General features: G+C 41.5%; 1 protein-coding gene across 30 annotated transcripts in view; it reads left to right on the top strand.

Moving 5' to 3' along the window:
• The window catches only part of FHOD3 (formin homology 2 domain containing 3), a 548,282-nt gene that overhangs the window by 388,095 nt on the left and 137,720 nt on the right, over positions 1 to 22,467 (top strand). For 10 of the 30 annotated variants that reach the window (XR_014807874.1, XR_014807875.1, XR_014807876.1 and 7 more), the window contains exon 11: positions 21,863 to 21,976. The exons of 6 other annotated variants lie outside the window; for them this stretch is intronic. Coding sequence is in view for 21 of the 24 variants with exons in the window: in XM_021096280.2 (XP_020951939.2) it covers positions 21,863 to 21,976 (114 nt within the window). In the remaining 3 variants the exon portion in view is untranslated. Of the gene's footprint in view, positions 1 to 11,126; positions 11,226 to 14,761; positions 15,116 to 15,829; positions 15,905 to 21,862; positions 21,977 to 22,467 lie in introns of all 30 variants that reach the window. 14 more of the 30 variants (XM_021096273.2, XM_021096274.2, XM_084964485.1 and 11 more) reach the window with 4 other exon arrangements.

Below are 22,467 nucleotides of genomic sequence, written 5' to 3' on the forward strand. Positions count from 1 at the left end.
GTAGACAGCTCAATAGACTGATTAAGACTGGGTTGGGGAAGTTGGTGAATGGAGAGTGGGAGATGAAGTTGGAGAGGTGATGGGGGATTAGAGTATTAGCTGGATAAACTGGACTTTATCCTCAGATTAGTGTGTATGTGTTGGAGCAGGAAAATGTCATGTGCAAAGTCCCATCTTGGCCTCTGGTCAGTTCCTGCTTGGCCTTCAGAGTTTTTCCCCCAAAGCATGGTGGGAGTTTTTCTCAGTAAATACTTCCTGGTATAGTAGATTAATGTTTCTCCCCTCAAGTGTAAGAACCTCTATTATCCACTATACCCCAGCATCTTGCCCATAATAAATGCTTAACAAATACTTGTTGGATAAATGGAGATAGATTTCTTGCCCCATAGTTACATGTCTTTGCTTTTTAAAAATATTTGTATTGTTACTTATTATGGGAAATCTCTGCAACTTCTGCATAGTTTTGCTCTGAACCTCAAACTGCTCTAAAAAAAAACATCCATTTAAAAAATTCTAACTGTTCAAAATTGGATTAATCATAATCCTTGATTCATGACACATGACATCATTGGTACTTATGTGGCCCTCTCCTCATTTATTTATTTTTATATAAAATGTACTTATTGATATAAAGAACAGCAATGAGACTATGGTCTAGCTAGAAACCCAGAGCATTACTCTTAACTTAGTCTGTGCTTACATCTTTTCACATCTCTGAACCTGGGCACCCAGCACTCTTAAATATTGACCATTGTCTTATGCGTTTGTTGTTATTTGTTTTTAGTATTATCAGACACACACACATACACATACACATGCACACATACATAGCAACAATATGTTATACCATTTTGCCTTTTTGAATTTTAAGAATTAGTTTTATAATATTGTAGTTTCTCCTTGCACTTTTCTTGACTTCATATGATGCTTCTGATGTTCATCCACATTGTCCTTTATGGTGAAGGTCTTCTGTTTCCTCTGCTTGGACCATACCATAATCTCTTTATCCTTTTGCCCACTGGTGACATTTGGGTGGTTTCCCCTGTTTGCCAGTTATAAGCAGTGCTACTGAGAATGTTCTTAGATGTGTGCCCTGGTGCAAGGGTGCTTTAGCACTGCTAGGCAGAGCTTCTCAGCCTCAGTACTGTTGACCTCTTGCACTGAATACCTCTTTGTCATGAAGGGCTGTCTCACGCATTGTAGGATGCAGCATCTAAGCCTGGATGTCACTGACATCGACAAATGTCCTTTGAGGGGCAAAATCATCTTGGTTTAGAATCACTGCCCTAGGGGACAGCAATGCCACTTTTAGGTGATGTGAATCATGTTTATGTTATGGATGTTTTACTTTACCAGGTACTGCCAATTATTTCACTGGTGCGGTTTTATGAACACACATGCCTGTCAGCAATATGTGACAGCAATATGTAGATCTACATGCTCTTTAGTGCATGGTATTATCTTCAGATTTCTTAATTTTGCCAGATATAAAATGGTATCTCATTGTAGTTCTGATTGATTTATATTAAGCTCTAATTGGGTTTACTTCTTTTTTTTTTTTTTTTTCGGTCTTTTGTCTTTTTGTCTTTTGTTGTTGCTATTTCTTGGGCCACTCCCGCGGCATATGGAGGTTCCCAGGCTAGGGGTTGAATCGGAGCTGTAGCCACCGGCCTACGCCAGAGCCACAGCAACGCAGGATCCGAGCCGTGTCTGCAACCTACACCACAGCTCAACGGCAACGCCGGATCCTTAACCCACTGAGCAAGGGCAGGGACCGAACCCACAACCTCATGGTTCCTAGTCGGATTCGTTAACCACTGCGCCATGACGGGAACTCCTCTAATTGGGTTTAAAATGTTGCTTCTTACAAACTGATTAGCCATGAGCATGTATTTTTCTCACTTTGATAGTTGTGTTTTTACTGATTTTTAAAATATGTTTTTTATTTTTTATTTTTTATTTTTTTGTCTTTTTGTCTTTTTTTAGGGCTGCACCCTGCATCATATGGAGGTTCCCAGGCTAGGGCTCGAATCAGAGCTACAGCTGCCAGCCTACACCACAGCCATGACAACGGCAGCTCCAAGCCACATCTGCAACCTATATCACAGCTCACGGAAACACCAGATCCTTAACCCACTGAGTGAGGCCATGGATCAAACCTGCAACCCTCATGGTTCCCAATCAGATTTGTTTCCACCGTGCCACAAATGGGAACTCCATAAAATAAGTTTTGTCATATTCTTGATAGGAGTTTATGTCTATTGCATATATTAAAATGCATTCTCTGAGTTTGTTGCTTCCCTTTTTCCTCATCCTGATTGCTCTCTTCCTAGAATATGCTTTAATGCTATTTTAAGTGTTTCTATTGTACTTTTGAAACATCTCAGCATCCATTTTACTTTTTGTTTCTTTTTTAAAATCTAAGAAGTGTGATATTAGCTTGAGACCCAAATTTGTGAAAGTTAATTTGGCTTTGAAGGCAACTATGCCCTGCAGAATTGGTAAGGCTACGGGCCTCTTCCTTTACCAGTGTTTGAGGGTGGCCACCAGTCTGCGACTGTTTGTGGTAAAAAAGAAACTACCTGATGGGTTCTGAACAGGCCTGTGCCCTAGGGTAACTCCTTATCAATTACAAACAAGCACAATACCCCTGGAAGTATTTGAAAGCCAGAGGACAAAGGCCCAGAATGCCTTACCACAAATATAAACAAAATTAGATTATTTGAAAAGAGAACATTCAGCCAGGGAAAAAGTAAAATTATTTAAACTAATTATTCAATCTTCAGTATTATCAGCATAAAATATCATTCTGTTTGCCTAATTTCACTAAGATGAAACTAAGTAAAACCAAGCATAGATAGTCCTATGCCCTGCAAGAGGGTATTTCCTTCTCCACCCATTGGAGTGGGAAGGCAAGGCCAGTGCTCTGACCATGGGCGTCCTGGAAGTGGACCCTCTGAGTGAGTCATTCTGCTGCCTGCCCTTGGTGCTGTCCTGCCCACTCATGATAGTGAAGCTATGACCACACAAGTCATCAGAAGATTCATTGTAGCATCTGAAGATGTTGAGCCCAAAGAGAAAACAGGCTGGGATGTAGATCAGAATCTCTGTTTTCCTACATCTGTGGGACAGCCACATTCAAGAGAGAGGGACACAAAAGATAGAGCTTACCCAGATGGACGGTATAAAGAGGAGACTGTTGCTATCTGCCACTGATTTAGAATGCTTGGCAAAGTACTGTGTTCTCCTCTTGAGCAAATCAAGCAGAGTTCTGAGTGTCCATTATTGGGGGATGTTAGAGGTTTTGTAAGGAGGTCCAAAAGACAGTGATGGTGGTGGTGGTGATGATGGTGACAGCTAATAGCTAAAAGAAATTGATTTGTTCACTGTATAGCATGCCTTCTCAGAAAGCTTTACATATTACCCTAGTCATCCTAGAAGGTAGATACTGTTGATATCCTATATTGGGATGAGGAAAGTGGGCCCAAAGTCACATAGCTGGTAAAGGATGGAGCTGAAGTGCAACCCAGGCAGCCTAGCTACAAACCTCTCCAGCTCCAGCAGATTCTGCTTCCAAATGACTTTACTGCTTGGGCAGAGCAGATGAAAGCAAGTTATTTTGGAGGGAAGAGCTCAGTGTTTTGTGTTAAAGAGGAGAGGCCCATTGGTTGGCAGGATAGGGATGGGTGGGTTTAGGGCAGGCCAGAAGTAATGATATATGCAAATTTCTAATCATCCTGAGGGCTGAAAGTTGAGGGTACGATTTTGAACATGGAACAGAGAAGCACTGCCAAGAAAAAAGGACTGGGGCTGCTAAGGTGTAGTGTGTGAGGGTGTGCTCTACCAGGCTCTGAAGGACAGATGAGATGTGCTTATTGGTGGCTTGTGACATTACAAGAGGAGTGGTGTCTTCACTGGTCCACTTGGCCTCCTTGTTTCTGACAGAGAGACTCCAGGTATGGGGTGTATAGCCACAGGGTTATACCAATACTTCTCCTTCCTTTACTGCCACATCTAATCAGTCACCAAGTTCAGCCAAATATGTTTTAATCTTTTTCAGATCAACCTCTTTTTTCCTTAGTTCCACAACTGTCACAATGAATTTGACCCTAGCTCTTTATGAGGCTTGCATAACCTTTATTCCATAACCTAAGTACATTTTAAGAAAGAGGAGTTACAGATCCTTCTCTTTTCAGAAGGTAAATGTAAAAAAAAAATTCTTAATAATACTGTAAATCAACTATATTTAAGTTTAAAAATTCTTAATAAAATATTAACAAATAGAATCCAGCTGTTTAGAAAAAGGATAACATTACAACAAAGTGGGGTTTATTCTTGGTATGCAAGATTGGTTTAACATTTTAAAAAAAAGTCTTTGTAATTCATTGTGTTTACAGAAAAGGGGAAATCGTATGATTATCTTGATAAATGGAAAGAATTTGACAGAATTCAACCTTCAAGTATGGCAAAAGTTCTTATCAAACAAGTAAACTTCTTTGATATGATAAAGAATATCTTCAAAAATCTATGGCAATGCTCATATTTCCTTCTGATATTTGGGACAGTGAAAAGATGCTTACTGTCATCATTTCAATTCAATGTAATATTGCACTTCCCAGCCAGTATAATGAGGTAAGAAAAAGAAAGGCATAAGAATTGCAACAAAATAAATACAACTATCATTACTAACAGATGATATGATTGTCTACATAGGAAATATAAAAGAATCTAGATGAAAAGTATTACAAATAAGAAATTTAGAAAAATTACTGGGTAGAAGGTAAATTTACCAAAAAAAATCAGTTTTTTTACTATATATCACAAAATAGTTGAAATTTAGAAATTAATAAACATGTGCAGTAGAATTAAAATTTAAAGGGAAGACCAAAAAGAAAGACAAAGAAGGACACTATTTAATGGTTAAAGGATCCATTCAAGAAGAGGATATTACAATTATCAATTTATATGCCCCTAATATAGGAGCACCCAGATACCTCCAACAAATACTAACAAACATAAAAGAAGAAATTGATGGGAATATAATCGTAGTAGGAGACATTAACACCTATGGACAGATCACATCAATGGACAGATCCTCTAAACAGAAAAATCAATAAAGCAACAGAGAGCCTAAGGGAAACAGTAGAAAAGTTAGACTTCATTGACATTTTCAGGACATTACATCCAAAAAAATCAGAACACACATTCTTCTAAAGTGCACATGGAACATTCTCAAGAATTGATCACATATTGGGGCACAAAGCTAACCTCAACAAATTTAAGAGTATAGAAATTATTTCAAGTATCTTCTCTGACCACAATGGCATAAACTAGAAATCAACCACAGGGAAAAAAATGAGAAAAAACTTACTATATGGAGACTAAACAACATGCTACTAAAAAAAAAAAAAAAAAAAAACAATGGGTCAATGAGGAAATCAAGAAGAAAATTAAAAAATACCTCGAGACAAATAATAATGAAGACACAACCACTCAAAATCTATGAGATGCTACAAAAGCAGTGCTCAGAGGGAGATTCATAGCAATACAGGCCTTCCTCAAAAAAGAAGAGAAAATCTCAAATTGGCAACTTAACCAACCACCTAAATGAATTAGAGAAATAAGAACCAAAAAACCCTAAAGTCAGCAGAAGGAAGAAGATCATGAAGATCAGAGAGGAAATCAATAAAATAGAGATTCAAAAAAAATACAAAAAAATCAATAAAACCAAGACCTGATTCTTTGAAAAGGTAAACAAAATTGACAAACCTCTGGCTAGACTCACTAAGAAGAGGAGAGAAAAAACCTAAATAAACAAAATCAGAAATGAAAAAGGAGAAATCACAATGGATAACACAGAAATACAAAAAAAATACAAGAATACTATGAACAATTATATGCCAACAAATTTGAAAATCTAGAAGAAATGGACAACTTTCTAGAGTCTTACAGCCTGCCAAAACTGAACCAAGAAGAAATAGATCAACTGAACAGACCAATCACTAGAAATGAAATTGAATATGTCATAAAAACACTCCCTACAAATAAAACTGCAGGACCAGATGGCTTCACAGGTGAATTCTACCAAACATACAAAGAGGAACTTATACCCATCCTCCTTAAACTTTTTCGAAAGGTTGAAGAAGAAGGAACACTCCCAAAAGATATTCTATGATGCCACCATCACCCTAATTCCAAAACCAGACAAAGACACCACCAAAACAGAAAACCATCGACCAGTATCTTTGATGAATTTAGACACAAAAATTCTCAACAAAATTTTAGCCAACTATATCCAACAACATACCAAAAAGATCATACAGCACAATCAGGTGGGATTCATCCCAGGTTCACAAGGATGGTTCAACATACGCAAATCAATCAACTTCATACACCACATTAACAAAAGAGAAGTCAAAAACCACATGATCATCTCAATAGATGCAGAAAAAGTATTTGACAAGTCCAACATCCCTTCATGATAGAAACCCTTACCAAAGTGGTTATAGAGGGAACATTCCTTAACATAATCAAAGCTATTTATGACAAGCCCATAGCACATATAATACTCAATGGAGAAAAGCTGAAAGCCTTTCCACTAAAATCTGGAACAAGACAAGGATGCCCACTCTCAGCACTGTTATTCAACATAGCACTAGAAGTCCTAGCAACAGCAATCAGACAAGCAAAAGAAATAAAAGGCATCCAAATAGGAAGAGAAGAGGTAAAACTGTGACTGTATGCAGATGACATGATACTATACATAGAAAACCCTAAGGACTCAACCCAAAAACTACTTGAACTGATCAACAAATTCAGCAAAGTAGCAGGATATAAGATTAACATTCAGAAATCAGTTGCATTTTTGTATACTAACAATGCAATATTAGAAAAGGAATACAGAAATACAATACCTTTTAAAATTGCACCCCCAAAAATCAAATACCTGGGAATACAGCTGACCAAGGAGGTGAAGGTCTTATATGCCAAGAACTATAAAACATGAATTAATCAAGGAAATTAAAGAAGATGTAAAGAAATAGAAAGATATTCCGTACTCCTGGGTTGGAAAAATTAATCTTGTAAAAATGGCTATACTACCCAAAGCAATCTACAGATTCAATGCAATCCCTATCAAACTATCCATGACATTTTTCACAGAACTAGAACAAAACAATCCAAAAATTTATATGAAACAACAAAAGACCCAGAATTGCCAAAGCAATTCCGAAGAACAAAAACCAAGGAGGAGGCATTATTCTCCCAGACTTCAGGCACTATTACAAAGCCACAGTCATCAAGACAGTGTGGTACTGGTACCAAAACAGACAGACAGACCAATGGAACAGAATAGAGAACCCAGAAATAAACCTAGACGCATATGATCAATTAATCTTTGAAAGGATGCAAGAATATGAAATGGGAACAAGACAGTCTTTTCAGCAAGTACTGCTGGGAATCCTGGACAGCTGCATGCAAATCAGTGAAACTAGAACACACCTTCACACCATGCACCAAAATAAACTCAAAATGGCTGAAAGACTTAAATATAAGACAAGACACCATCAAACTCCTGGAAGAGAACATAGGCAAAACATTCTCTGATATAAACCTTACAAATGTTTTCTCAGGTCAGTCTCCAAAGAAACAGAAATAAGAGCAAAAATAAACCAATGGGACCTAATCAAACTGACAAGATTTTGCACAGTGAAAGAAACCAAAAAGAAAATAAAAAGGCAACTTACAGAATGAGAGAAAATAGTTTCAAATGATGCAACTGACAAAAGCCTAATCTCTAAAATATACAACCAACTTATACAATTCAATTGAAATATGGGCAAAAGACCTGAACAGACATTTCTCCAAGGAAGATATACAGATGGCCAAGAAGCACTTGAAACAATGCTCGACATCCCTGATTGTTAGAGAAATGCAAATCCAAACTACCATGACATACTACCTCACACCAGTCACAATGGCCCATCATTAATAAGTCCACAAAGAACAAATGCTGGAGGGGGTGTGGAGAAAAGGGAATCCTTCTCCACTGTTGGTGGGAATGTAAGCTTGTACAGCTACTATGGAGAACAGTATGGAGGTACCTTAGAAATCTATACATAGAACTACCATATGACTCAGCAATACTACTCTTGGACATATATCCGGACAAAACTCTCCTTAAAAAAGACACATGCACCTGCATGTTCATTGCAACTCTATTCACAATAGCCAAGACATGGAATCAACCCAAATGATTGATGATTGGATTAGGAAGATGCGGTATATATACACAATGGAATGCTACTCAGCCATAAAAAAGAACAATATAATGCCATCTGTAGCAACATGGATGAAACTGGAGACTCTCATCCTGAGTGAAGTAAGTCAGAAAGAGAAGGACAAATACCATATGATATCACTTATATCTGGAATCTAATATACGGCACAAAGGAACCTTTCCACAGAAACGAAAATCATGAACTTGTAGAATAGATTTGTGGTTGCCAAGGGGGAAGGGGAGGGAGTGGGAGGGACTGGGAGCTTGGGGTAAATAGATGCAGACTGTTGCCTTCGAGATGGATTAGCAATGGGATCCTTCTATGTAGCACTGGGAACTCTGGTCACTTATGATGGAGCATGATACTGTGAGAAAAAAGAATATACCTGTATGTGTAACTGGGTCACCATGCTGTACAGTAGAAAAAATATATATATATAAATAAATGATAAAAAAAGAACTTTTACAACTCAAAAATAGTTTTTTTTCTTTAAAGGCAAGGTACTTAGATGCTTCAAAAAGAGAATATCTAAATAGACATTAAAAGGATGATAATGTGCCTGACATCATTAGCCATTGAGGAAAGTAGACTACATCCACAGTAAGATATGGCCACATATAAGATTGGATGGCAAAATGAAATAGACAGAAATACCAAATCTTGGGAAGGACTTGGAACACCCAGAATGTTCATACCCTACCTATGGGAATGTAAAGTCATTCGTTCATTTAAAAAAACTGTTTGACACTTTCTAGTGAAGATAAACTTAAGCATGTCTCATGACCCCAGAATCTCACCCTTAGACCTATAGTGCATGATATTATATATTATGTATATGTTCTCTAAAAACATGTACATCAATGTCCATAACAACCCTATTCAAAATAACCCTGAATTGAAAAGTACCTGGAATGGATTATCATCAATGGAGGAATGGATCGTGAAATGATGGTATATTCATATGAGAGAATACAGCAACAAGAAGAAATGATCTTCGATTACACATAATGGTACAGATGAATCCCACAAGTGTAATGTTGTACAAAAGAAACTATGCAGTGTGATTCCTTTTCATTGGAGAAGACTATCAGGCAAAGCTCACCCTTTGCCATTGGAGGTAGGGGAGGCAAGCAGTTGGAAGGGAGCATGAAAGGAATGCTGGTTATTTGGATGTATTTCTTTTGTGAAACTTCAATTATTTGTGTACTTTTCTGTTTATATTTTATATTTTGGTAAAAGGAAAATAGCAACTGAAGGACAGTAGGACAGAAGAGCTAAAGATCTTGGCAAAATGATGCCTGCAGTGGGAGTTCCCTGATGGCCTAGCAGTTAAGGACTTAATGTTGTCACTACTGTGCCTTGGGTTCTGTCCCTGGCCTGGGAACTTCTGCATGCTGTGGGTGTGGCCCAAAAAATGATCCCTGCAGTGAGAAATGGTTGATTTATAAGGATCAAAGGCAAGAAGGAGCTGGTAGACATTTAGAAAGTAGAGGAGTTCCATCATGGCACAGCGAAAATGAATCTGACTAGGAGCCATGAGGTTGCGGGTTCGATCCCTGGCAGTGGGTTAAGGATCCTGTGTTGCTGTGGGCTGTGGTGTAGGTTGTGGACTTGGCTCGGATCTGGCCTTGCTATGGCTGGCAGCTGCAGCTCCGACTGGACCCCTAGCCTGGAAAACCTCCGTATGCCACAGGTTCAGCCCTAAGAAAAATAAAAGAAAGAAAATAGAGGAGACCACTGTGAGAATGAGAAATTATGGTGGGAGGAGCAGAATGAGAAATTTAGGGGGCTGGGGGCTTGTGGTCTGGAGAGAGAAGTTTGGGTGTAAGATTTCCAAGCTGGGCTAGTTCTGTGATGGTGAAGTCCAGCGTGTGAGGGGCCGACGTGAGCCAAGATGATGGTTGCTGGAGTTTAGGAGTTTCAGTCGCTCTGGAAAGGGATTGAGAAGCCCACAGGGCCTTGTATACGTGTTCCATGTGGACAGTGACATAAGTCACACGTGGACAGGATGGTAATGATTCTGTCGTCAAAGTCTGTACTTGTTTCGCTGCAAGGGCAAAACGCAAGTTAAACTACCTTAAGCAAAAATGAGAAGTTACCCTCTTCTGTTAGTGAAAGGCCAAGGTGAAGCTTCAAAGGAATTAGATGCAGATGTTAAAATTGTCTTGGGGACGGCTTTCCTTGCTCTCTTTCTGTCTCCCTCTCCTTCCCTCTCTCTCTAGTTCGGCTTTTTTAAGTCAGCGGCACTCACGGGCAGCCTCCCTCCACTAGACTCAGAATGTCCTTCTACCTTCTCATTCCCAAAGGCACCAAGAGAAATCCAGGGGTGGCACGGTTGACTCCACCATTTGTCAGCCTTCGAAGTAGGGGCTGGGGATCAAACACATTGACTGAGAAGGAGGGAGTGGCAGCCAAAACCCTGTGTCCACCATGGAGGTTGATGCCAGAGGGATGCGGTGCTGGGCATCGCCAGGCACACCTGCTGCATGATTCTCAGTGCAGGAGGGAGACCACCTCGGAGGCCTGGTCTGATCTGGAAGCTGCTTTGAATTATATGTGATACAGGGATGGGGAGCAGGGGAGGTGCAGGGCAGTCAGTAGCATCCAGCCAGCTTGACAAAGATGTTTGGCTTGTGCTAGGTTATTGCCTCTCCAGCCCACACTTCAATTTCCCCATCTCCGACCTGTCTCCTCTCTCCTAACAGATTCAGTGTGCTCTTTTCATTTCAGCAGCTGTTTTTTTTTTTTTTTTTTTTTTTTGCTTCATCTTCCTGTTTGTCTGTAATGTTTATCTCGCATTCCCATCTTGTCTCTGTGTGCATTTCTCTTTTCTTGGCCTTGTCTCAGGGTTGAGGAGGAGGAGGAGGAAGAAGAGGAACAGCCAGTCACGGAGCCCAATTCCGAGGAAGAGGCAGAGGACAATGCCCCCTGTCAGGGCAAGGACAGGTACCGAGGGCTGGACCCTCCCAGGCTCCCACCAAAAGCCTGGAAACTCCTTCCTAATGGAGAGTTTGCAGCCACCCTTAAGCATCTCCCTCCCTTCCTCATTAGCTCCCACTGGTAAACCTTACCTTGTGCATAGACCCACAGAGTGACTAGTGTGTTAGAAATAACTTAGCACGTTTTCCCTGGAGAACTGTGACACTGCCTCCCTAACTGTGCTTTATTGAAGATGCATCCCCTGTCCCCTCCCTCACTGGTGCCTTGGCTCACTCAGATTGGCAGTAACTAACGGGATGTTCCTCTCTGCTTAGAAAATCTTAACCCTTTGTGCCCCATAGGAAGAAAAATTCTGTGTGTCCCCTTTTCCCTGCTAATTTTATCAGTACAACATGATCTGAAATGTATAGGTGACTGCTGTCGTGATGATGCATTTTGACTTTAGCCCAGATGGACAGGAACACATTTCACTCCGTACAGCATAGGAAAAATTCCCAGCATTTATTGTCATGCCCAGAATAACTACTCTAGCTCGACAGCCCTTTAGGGGAGTTTTCTGTGCCCCACTCAGTTTTCCAAAGTGTGTTCTTCCTGTCTTCATATAGACACAGGGTGTTTTGCAGATAATTTGTAAATTTTGTAGGTATTTACCCCAGATAATGTCTATATGAAAAATAAAAATTGATAATGGATAATTTCACTTTCTGACATTCAAAAATACCTCTAGGGTTTCCCTGTGGCTCAGGGGTTAAGGATCTGGCATCATCACTGCAGTGGCTTGGGTTGCTGCTATGGCCTGGGTTCCATCCCTGGCCAGGGAGCTTCCACAAGCCGGAGGTGCAGCCAAAAAAAAAATTCTAAGATCGAATGGGTCCTTTCACTTGATTGATCACACTGCAAATTGATGCTTTTGATGTTTTTTTTTTTTTTTCCCCACAAATAAGCAAAGTCAAAAGGATCTTGGATAAATTAGGGTAGAATCTTCCTCTTACCCATCTCAAAGTTACTGTGATTCCTTACTGCTGCAGCTTCATTCTCCAGGCCGTCAGCATAAAAGTTCTCCAATTGGAGAGTTCTCATTGTGGCTCAATGGGTTAGGCACCCAACACCTCTGTGAGGATGTGGGCTGGATCTGTGACCTCTCTCAGTGAGTTAAGGATCCAGTGTTGCCACAAGCTACTATTCGGATTCGACCCCTAGCCTTGGACGTTCCATATCCCACAGGTGTGGCCATAATAAAAAGTTCTCAAATTGGCTCCTTGGACACGCTGAGATGCCCACCCTTCCCAGGGGTCATGGAATCCCTTCTGAGCTGCTTGCTTCCCTCCTTTGCAAATACCCAGGAAGAAACCAGCAGGGTGTGGAGAGAGGAAAGGGCTGACCCAGTGACAGAGAGTGAGACACACATTCCAGAATGAGGCCGGGGGGTGGAGGGAGGTCAGCACTCACTCCCCATCCTGCCAAGTGCCATGCTTGGGGATAGTGACTCTAGTTAGGGATGCTTTGGGAAGGGAGGAGGTCAGTTGCTAGTCCCATTGTAGGTCAGAGATGAGCCACAGAAAATTATGTGGACCCTCCATAAATACATCAGTGTGACTCCTCATGTGCTTCAGTGTGCAGAATGTGTCCCACGCACACAAACCTTTACCCTCAGGGACTCAGGTCAGCAGCCCCTCCAGTCCAGATGGAAAAATCTGGCTGAAAAGGACAGCCTTCAAAGGCATCCCTACCGACTCTTGTTGTCTTTCCATGGGATGGTTATTTACACAAGTAGATGGTGGTTTATATGACCCCCTGCAGTGTCTTTACCTCCAGGACTAATGCTGGGGAGCATCTTGACCAGAGGCTGCAGTTAGGCTTTTTAGCTTTAGGAAATAAAAGTGTGCATGTAAAATACCAGGGCCTGATCTTAACCAAGGTGCTCATTAACATAGATCTGGATATTATTTGTTCTTGGTGTAAACCTACTAGACTTAGAAGTGGTGGGGCAGTTCCTGCTGTAGCTCAGCAGTGACAAACCCAATTAGTATCCTTGAGGACACAGGCTCAATCCTTGACCTTGATCAGTGGGTTAAGGATCCACCATTGCTGTGAGCTGTGGTGTAGGTCGCAGATGAAGCTCAGATCCTGCATTGCTGTGGCTGTGGTGTAGGCTGACAGCTGCAGTTCCAATTAAACCCCTAGCCTGGGAACCTCCATGTGCCACAGGTGCAGCCCTAAAAAGACAGAAAAAAAAAAGTAGTGGGAAAGATTCCACTTACTTCTAGGGGTTTGGTGTCTTTTGCTGCTCCTCCTTCCTGCTGGCTGCTTCCTTGTGTGTGCCCGCCATGTGTACCCACCGTGTGTGTGAGCCATCTGTGCCAGGCCTGCCCTGCACACTGCAGTGTGGTCCCATCCCATCCTTCCAGCGAGCCGGGGAAACTAGCATGTGCCTGCCCTTATATACACATACAACTCTGAATGTGAGTTAGGAAACAAAACAGCTCACATCCCATTCCCAAATGAGCATGGCTGGGAGTCATGTTCTCTGGGAAAGGGAATGGTTTTGAAAAATGCAGAATTTAATGTAGATCCTCCAGTTGCAAAGGTGGATATCATAATATCCAGTCCCCTGCAGATGTAAAAAAATTAGACCAGCCTGCAGGAGTGTAGACCTCTAGGGCTTCATGGTGGAGGAGACCCTGGGGAAAGTGTGAAACAGGAAAAATGGATCTTCACCCTTCCAGCCTCCTTCCTGGCTCCTTGCGTTCCTTGTTGGCATCTCTTCTCCTTCTCCCTTATCCATGCTGGCTTTTAAGAAAGGATCTGAAAGCAGCAACTCCAACTATACAGGGCTTGTGGGATCCCTCTTCCTTAAGGTCAGGCTTTGCAAGAGGAAGACAGATCTCCTGTTTGATCATGACAAAGAAATAAAGTTCAGGAGGTCCCGTTGTGGCTCAGTAGAAACAAACCTGACTAGTATCCATGAGGATGTGGGTTCAATCTCTGGATTTGCTCCGTGGGTTAAGGATGCAGCGTTGCTGTGAGCTGTGGCGTAGGTCACAGCGGTTCAGATCTGGCATTGCTGTGGCTGTGGCATAGGCTGGGAGCTACAACCCCCAGCCTGGAACTTCCATATGCTGCGGGTATGGTCCTAAAAAAACAAAACAAACAAACAAACAAAACCCAGAAATGAAGTTAAAATCGTGTAAATTCCAGGGCCAATACAACCAGTGGGGAGATACTTGGGGTTGTGGGGGTGGTGGGAATCCTTGCGGTTCCATTGTATCTCCCCACAGAGGCCCCTGCACACACAGAGGCCACTTTGGTCTTACCTTCCAGATTGGCAAACCAGGGCACTGGGATCTGGGGTAAAGCCAGGACTTCTGGTCTTTATGCTACAGGTCAAGAAACACAGCTGGACTTTGAAATCAGTGGCCCTAACAGGAGTAAGAGTTCACATGTCTTTTTCTCTTTCCTAACCTTTGCTTTCTCTCTCCCCATCTCTTTTCTTCCCCTTCCTCTCCCCCCACCACCGACCCCCTTCTTCCCTGCTGACCCAGCAATAGCAGCAGCAGCCGTGAGGCCAGCCCTGCCTCAGAGCAGAAGGATGCTGCTCTGGAGAGCCCAGCCCTCCCCGCTGCCTCCAGCACCACTTCGCAGGGAAAGCAGCTTCCAGGTGGCTCTGCAGCTGGGACCCCCTTGTGCAGAGGGTCCTCAGGGCCAGCTCTGCGGCCCCCTCCCACCCCTGCCTCGGTCCCTCGGCCCTCCTCCACACCTGGCCCCCCGAAAGCGTCACCAACCCTAGAAAAGCTGCCCTACGTGCCCCACAGCCCCTTCCACCTCTTCTCCTATGACTTTGAGGATTCGCCCTTGTCCACCAAGGAAAAGGAAGCCGAGTCCCAGCAGGAGAGCAGGTAGATCTGGTCCACATGGCAGCCTGGGTAAGGTTAACCCTGGGAAGCTGACACAGTGTGTTAAATGCATCGCCTGGTTTTTCACTCACTGGGTTTGTGTAGATTCCAGTCAGAGTGGAGAACAGTTGTGGTGTACACTCCCTGACCACTAACTGATTACTAGTCTTCAGGCAACGTGCAGAAGACAACACCCTCTGCCTGAATTAAGGAGCTCTTGTGGAATAATACGATGGCTAAAAAATGGGTTTTTAAACATAATGTTTATAAAAATACACATGGTCCATCAAGATCGACACATGCCCCACTCATCTCTCTGGCACAGGGTCTCTTTTAACCTGCAGAATGCAGCCAGGTGCTTCACCATCTTTCCATACAGCATTTATAACTTAGAATAGATTTACAAGGAGATCCTGCTGAGTAGCATTGAGAACTTTGTCTAGATACTCATGTTGCAACAGAACAAAGGGTGGAGAAAAAAAAATGTAATTGTAATGTATACATGTAAGGATAACTTGATCCCCTTGCTGTACAGTGGGAAAATAAAAAAATAAAATAAATTAAAAATAAATAAAAATAAATTTTTTATTATAGTTGATTTACAATGTTCTGTCAGTTTCTGCTCTAAGGCAAAGTGATCCAGTTATACATATATATATACATTCTTTTTTTCACATTCCATGAAGGATTTTCATGGAGTTTTCCTTCCTTTAACAGCTCCTCTGATTCTCTCCATCTGAGCTCGTACTCTGCCTCTGAACCTTACAACTTCCGATCTTTCTCTTCGAATAGGTGGGTGTCTTTTTTTCCTTTTCCTTTTCTATAGCTTTCTGTTTTTACTCTAAACCACATATTTTTCTTTCAGACATTGCTCACAGCATCCTGTGAGATGGCAAGCAATTACAGCTGGAATCCCTTCAGGGTGTTAATAGAATCACATTATTTAAGTATAGACTCCTTGACAATTCTTATGCGGATTGGAGATGAGACAGAGGGAGGGTGGGTGTACAAATCAAAACTGCTCAGGAATTCAGAGCAGGCGCCTGTCAACTTGCCTGCATGCCTACCCTTTACTGATGCCTGGATCAGGAACTCTGCAGAATGAGGGTTTGAGGGGAGTTCCCACTGTGGCTCAGTGGAACGAATCTGTCTAGTAACGATGAGGATGCAGGTTTGATCCCTGGCCTCACTCAGTGGGTTAAGGATATGACATTGCTGTGACCTGTGGTGTAGGTCGCAGATGCAGCTCAGATCCTGCATTGCTGTGGCTGTGGTGTAGGCCAGCAGGTATAGCTCCAATTGGACCCCTAGCCTGGGAATCTCCATTTGCCACAGGTGTGGCTCTAAAAAGACAAAAAAAAAAAAAAAAAAAAAAAAAAAGAGGGTTTAAATATTTCAAATAATGCATTATCCAAAGTCAGTACTTAATAATACTGATGACCACTCCCATATTAAGAGTAATAATAATGCCGTATATTAGATTCCAGATATAAGTGATATCATATGGCATTTGTCTTCCCTTTCCACAGAAAAGAAAATCATGGACTTGGAGAATAGACTTGTGGTTGCCAAGGGGGAGGGAGTGGCATGGATTGGGAGCTTGGGGTTAATAGATGCAGACTATTGCCTTTGGAATGGATTAGCAATGAGATCCTTCTGTGTAGCGCTGGGAACTATGTCTAGTCACTTAGGACAGAGCATGATAATGTAAGAAAAAAGAATATACCTGTATGTGTAACTGGGTCACCATGCTGTACAGTAGAAAACTGACAGAACACTGGAAACCAGCTATAATGGGAAAAAAAATCATTATATAAAAAACAGAGTAATAATAATGATTGCTCCCATTTATTAAGCATTTATTAAGAGCCAGGCCCTGTACTTTAAAGGGTCACTGAACCCTGAAGAGGTATGTTCTATTCCTAGCCCTTATATACACAGAGGAAACAGGCATGGGTAAGTTGGGTAAGTGAAATGGCTTCTTCCTCCTGGGCAGGCTGCTCCAGAGTCTGGTCCTAATATGAACATGTACTGTAGTCTCTCCTATAGGTACTCGGTTGCTTTCTTTCCTTGATGGTTTCATATATACAGTAATTCCTGCTACTAGGCCCTGACTCTGGCCACCCCTAGCCAGGGGGTTCCTCAGGCAAGTCCATGTCTGTTAAAGACGCTTTTGCCAGAGTCTTTGTTTGGTGGACCCTCAGCTTGGATGCCTGACATGAAGTTGCACCTGTTTTGAATGAAAGCTGGTAGCACCTAGACCTGAAGGTGACTCTTTCATGCCACAAAACTAGCCAGTCACCATGGGCATCAGCTCTTCCATCTAATAAACAGAAGAATTAATCTGGAATTGGTGCTCATCAACCTTTTTTTGCTTACATACAACCTAAATGATTTTTGAAACTCTCCTCATGGTTATAAGCAATCTGTCTAAAGTATTTTTAATCTAAGTTTAAATCATTGTATAGGATGTAATCTATATACATGCTTCAAATTTACTTTTGTCAAAAATTTGGGGCTTCAGATTTAACTGCTTAAAAGATGGACAGTCACCCCAAAAGCCTAACTGGCAGAGCCCATCAATCTTCAGTCAAATGAGACTTGATTTCTATCAGAATAAGTCTGATTTTATGTTTTAATTCAAATAAGCTCATACACATCCCTGAGACAACTGCCTCCCTTCTGGGGCCAATTCGAAGGTAGGTGGGTAAATGGAGACATGAGCCATGAGGCCTGCCCTGAGTTTCCCCCTGGACAGATAAGCACCGCCTTCTCCTTCCTGTTTTTCTCGAGGAATCCCCTCAGGAGTGCTGCTTTCCCACAGTCCCTAGCCTGGCACCCTGGAGGTTTTACAGCTCAATGCAGTGTCCACATTGATTCAGCCTGTGTTCCCTTTTTTTTTTTTTGGTGGGGGGGGGAATTCATGTCAATTTTTTTTTTTATGAATACAACTTTTAATTTTTTTAAATTGTGATTTCCCCAATACAATTTTTTTCTACTGTACAGCATGGTGACCCAGTTACACATACATGTATATATTCTTTTTTCTCACATTATCATGCTCCATCCTAAGTGACTAGACATAGTTCCCACTGCTACACAGCAGGATCTCATTGCTAATCCATTCCAAAGGCAATAGTCTGCATCTATTCTTTCTTTCTAAAAGTGGAAGGCACTGTGGAAGGGGAAGCAGGGAAGGAGAACCGGGAGGCCCTAGGTGTGTCCACGGGCCAATCCATGTTAAGAAAAAGAGCAGGAGTGTCGTGGCTCACTGGTAACAAACTGACTATCTGACTATCCTCCATGAGGATGCAGGTTCAATCCCTGGCCTTGCTCAGTGGGTTAAGGATTCGGCATTGCCTTGAACTGAGGTGTAGGTCACAGATTCGGCTCGGATCAAGGGTTGCTGTGGCTGTGGTGCAGCCTGGCAGTTGCAGCTCTGATTTGACCCCAATCTGGTAACTTCCATATGCTGCAGGTATGGCCCTTAAAGGTGGTGGTCTTTCACACAATTTTCATGAAACACATCCAACGTGGCTCTTACGTCCCCAAGAACATTATCTATGTACAAATTTGGAGCTGCACAATTGACTGGAAGAAAAATACCTTGGCAAGCTCATCTTCCCCAACAGGGTGGTGTCAGTCCAGGATGGCGATGGTCTCATAGCCTCTGAAACTGTTTTCCTGAGACCACGTCCCTCCCACTTGGTCCCTAGGGCTCACCACCACCTATAGTCCTGGGGAAGGGGAGCAAATAGAAACATGGCAATGGCCTACATGAATATACACATAAACTGAGGAAAGCAGCCACATGCTTGGGACTAAGAATTGGCTTAGATTTAACTGAGTAAAGTTTATCATTTTTAAATCATTGATAGGAATTTGAATTTGTATAAATATTGTTTGCATCTATTAATTTTCTGATGTTCATTCACTGTGGTTTTCAAAGGTCTATAGGCACGAATTTACCTGCTCAGTGGTTGATTCTGACTGAATGGGTTGTCATAGAAACCAGTCAGTTATTAAAGAGAATTTTTTAAAAACAGAAAAAAAAAATGCTATGTGGTGAATTGCGTGAATCATATGATCCAATTATCGAGCTGAAATGAAGAAGAAAAATTGGACAGACCATGAGGCAGTTGAATTAATTGCTCAACCAGTAGAAAAACCAAAGGAGAAAAAAAAAAACACCAAAAAAAAAAATGACACTAGGCTTGTTTTATTTCCATAATGTCACTGAAACTTACTTTTAGTGAAGTAGTCCTGTTAAAACATTCTCCAGGATGCTTGCTTTTGGTTGAGAACAGGATTGTTTTAGATGCTTGTGTAGAATAGCAAGCTCAGTGTCTGGGCAGCTGGGTAACACAGGACTGAAGCCAGAGCACAGGGCCTGTGTCTCTGAGGACCCCAAGGTCCTGGGCATCCTCCTCCCCTCCCGAGCATGGCCCACTGCCTGCTGCTCTCCCTCTATTTGCTGTTGAGCATTTTCTTCCTTCTCTGCTGCTGCTTTTCTTTTGAATGTTCTCACCCTTGGCGTTTCTGTCTTCACTGTGGCCTGAGGTTTGGGGGCCCTTTCTAATTTTAATTTAAATTTTGTTGAGGTGTAATGGACCTAACATTCTATTGGTTTCAGGTGTACAGCATAGTGATTCAATATTTGTGTAACTGGGGGGGCTTCTTGAAAAATCAAGCCAACACTCACTTGCAGAAACAGTTAGCCTGTTGGACAGGTAGTGTGTCGGTATTTCCAAGAGATGAAAAAATGAATGCCAAGAAACCAAGTCCCATGAAGGTGATGTGTTAACAGGGGAGGACAATGGGGTAACTTGTGGGTTTCCATCTGCCGGCCAGGGTGCCTGGTACTGAGCACAGGCTAACCTGATACCAAATAAATAAGAAGAGCAATAGCCGACACACCGGGCTTAGGAACACAGGGGATTTGGGGTGATGTACGTATTTTATTTCCCTTATAATAACACAAGTTATTAAGAAATTTCACCTCCATATTCCACTTTTTATATAATGATTTTTTTTTCCATTATAGGTAGTTTATAGTGTTCTGTCAATTTTCTACTGTACAGCATGGTGACCTAGTTACACATACATGTATACATTCTTTTTTCTCACATTACATGTTCCATCATAAGTGACTAGACATAGTTCCCAGTGCTACACAGAAAGATCTCATTGCTAATCCATTCCAAAGGCGATAGTCTTCATCTGTTAACCCCAAGCTCCCAATCTATCCCACTCCCTCCCCCTCCCCCTTGGCAACCACAAGTCTATTCTCCAAGTCCATGATTTTCTTTTCTGTGGAAAGGTTCATTTGTGCTGTATATTAAATTCCAGATATAAGTGATATCATATGGTATTAAAATTGATGGCCTGTTTTTTACACTTTTTTCTACATGTTCTTAACCTTTAAGAATAGTCTTTACAGCTGTAATCAAATGTGTTGGATAATATTCTATCCTGATGTTACATGCAGTGTGCATATGCGTGTGTATGTGTATGTACACATATACATCATAACATCATGATGACATGATGCCATGTCACCACTTACAAATTGGCAGTTACTTTTAATGGTTGCATAATATTCCACCAATGAATAATGCTTCATACTTTCTTAGCCATTCCCACATTGTTACCTTATTGGGTAGTTTCCAGTTTTTTTGGCCATGATCTTAACAAGGTTCCGGTGAGTATCTTCCTGCCTACTACTTTTAGTCTATAAATAATCAAAAGGTTATGTTAACTTCCCCAAAGTAGACTTATTCGGTCAAAAGGTATGCACATTTTGAGTTCAGAATACTTCCTAGAATGGTTAGTACCAATTCCTCTTGGTGGGGGTTTGGATTGGATTCACTGTGTGCAGGAAGGTCTTTGCACACATATCATAGTGACCCTTGGGGTCCCACATACCCCAATACAGTGTCCTCACCAGTTTAGAAGGAGTCAGCCTTTCCTTATACCTGAGTAGCTTGTGAAGCAAAGCACTGATAATGATACCAAAATATAGACAGATAGCTAAAGAACAGCTATTCTGAAAAACAAACAAAACTCTAGAATTTTATAAATCCTAAAACTTGTCAGAGATGACTAAGAAATGATAAAGACCCATTTAAACCTAGTGGCTATAATTTTGCTTCTGGGTTAATATTGGATGAAAACATTGGGTACATGCACTTCTAAGTAGCAGGCCATTCTAGAAAGTTTGGGGACAGTCTATCCTTAATTGCTGGATGCTCGATGAGATGATGTTTCATGGGTGAAATTGATTCAGAAACACCTAAAGGAGAATTTTTAATAAGATGTTTCTTTATCCAATGATCTGGTATTTTTACAGACTGTTGATGGAATCAACACACATTGTGCCACCACGAGAGGCAAGAAAATCTTCCTGACTGAGTAGAAAATAATTTGGATTCTTAATTTATGTTAGCCGCTAGTTCTAATGAACACTTAAAAAGGAAAGAAGTATGAGGGTTTAATTACTTAAACCCTTTATCATAAATCCTGCTACCTAATAATTTTGGACTTTGGGAAATTTGTCTAATGAGAAATAACCAAAACAAAGAAGTTAGTCATTTTCTTTTTTAAGTTAGAGTAGTCATGGATAGGGCTAGCGTTTTCAGACCTGTTTTTCTCGCAAAAATTAAGGTATTTGCTACGTGTTACTCATTTATTGACTTGAACTCATTTCTTTTCCCCTTCCTTCCTCCCACCTTAAACCCCTGCACACTTCAGATACAGCAACTTTAGCAGCAACTCTAACCACTCCCCAAGGCCTGCGTCTGGAGCCAACATGCCCAGCACCCCCACGTCATCCGTTTCACCCCCACAGGAGACCAGGCTAGAAAGGTGGGTTTTCTTTGGATTTTTTATTCACTGTTTTTTCTTTCTATGGGTGCACCTGTGGCATGTGCAAGTTCCCGGGCTAGGGTTCAAATCGGAGCTGCAGCTGCAGCCCATGCCACAGCCACACTGAATCCTAAACCCACTGAGTGAGGCCAGGTATCAAAACCACATCTTCACAGACACTATGTCGTGTTCTCAACCCTGCTGAACTGCAGCAGGAACTCCGTGGAAAGTTGGGTTTTACAAGAAGCATACCCATGGCTTCACTGTCTTCAAGTGAAAGAAACTAGTTTGATTAAGAGTGCCTAAAGGAAAAAAGTATAAGTAAAAAGTATAATCTGAAATATTTCTCTTTATGGAATATAGCCTCAGGGTAAGAATATTTTCTGTCTCTTTCACACTGTGTACCAAGTAAGTCTTTTATTAGAGGTGATATTTTATTGTTAACTACTGTCTCAGCTCCCTTCATACTTTCTGTAGATCATATACCAGTT

Source organism: Sus scrofa, chromosome 6 (genome assembly GCF_054392235.1).
Source record: "Sus scrofa isolate SSC_HxYL_T2T_F1_AM1 chromosome 6, Sscrofa_HxYL_maternal_Yorkshire_Landrace_v2.0, whole genome shotgun sequence".
Lineage (NCBI taxonomy): Eukaryota > Metazoa > Chordata > Mammalia > Artiodactyla > Suidae > Sus > Sus scrofa.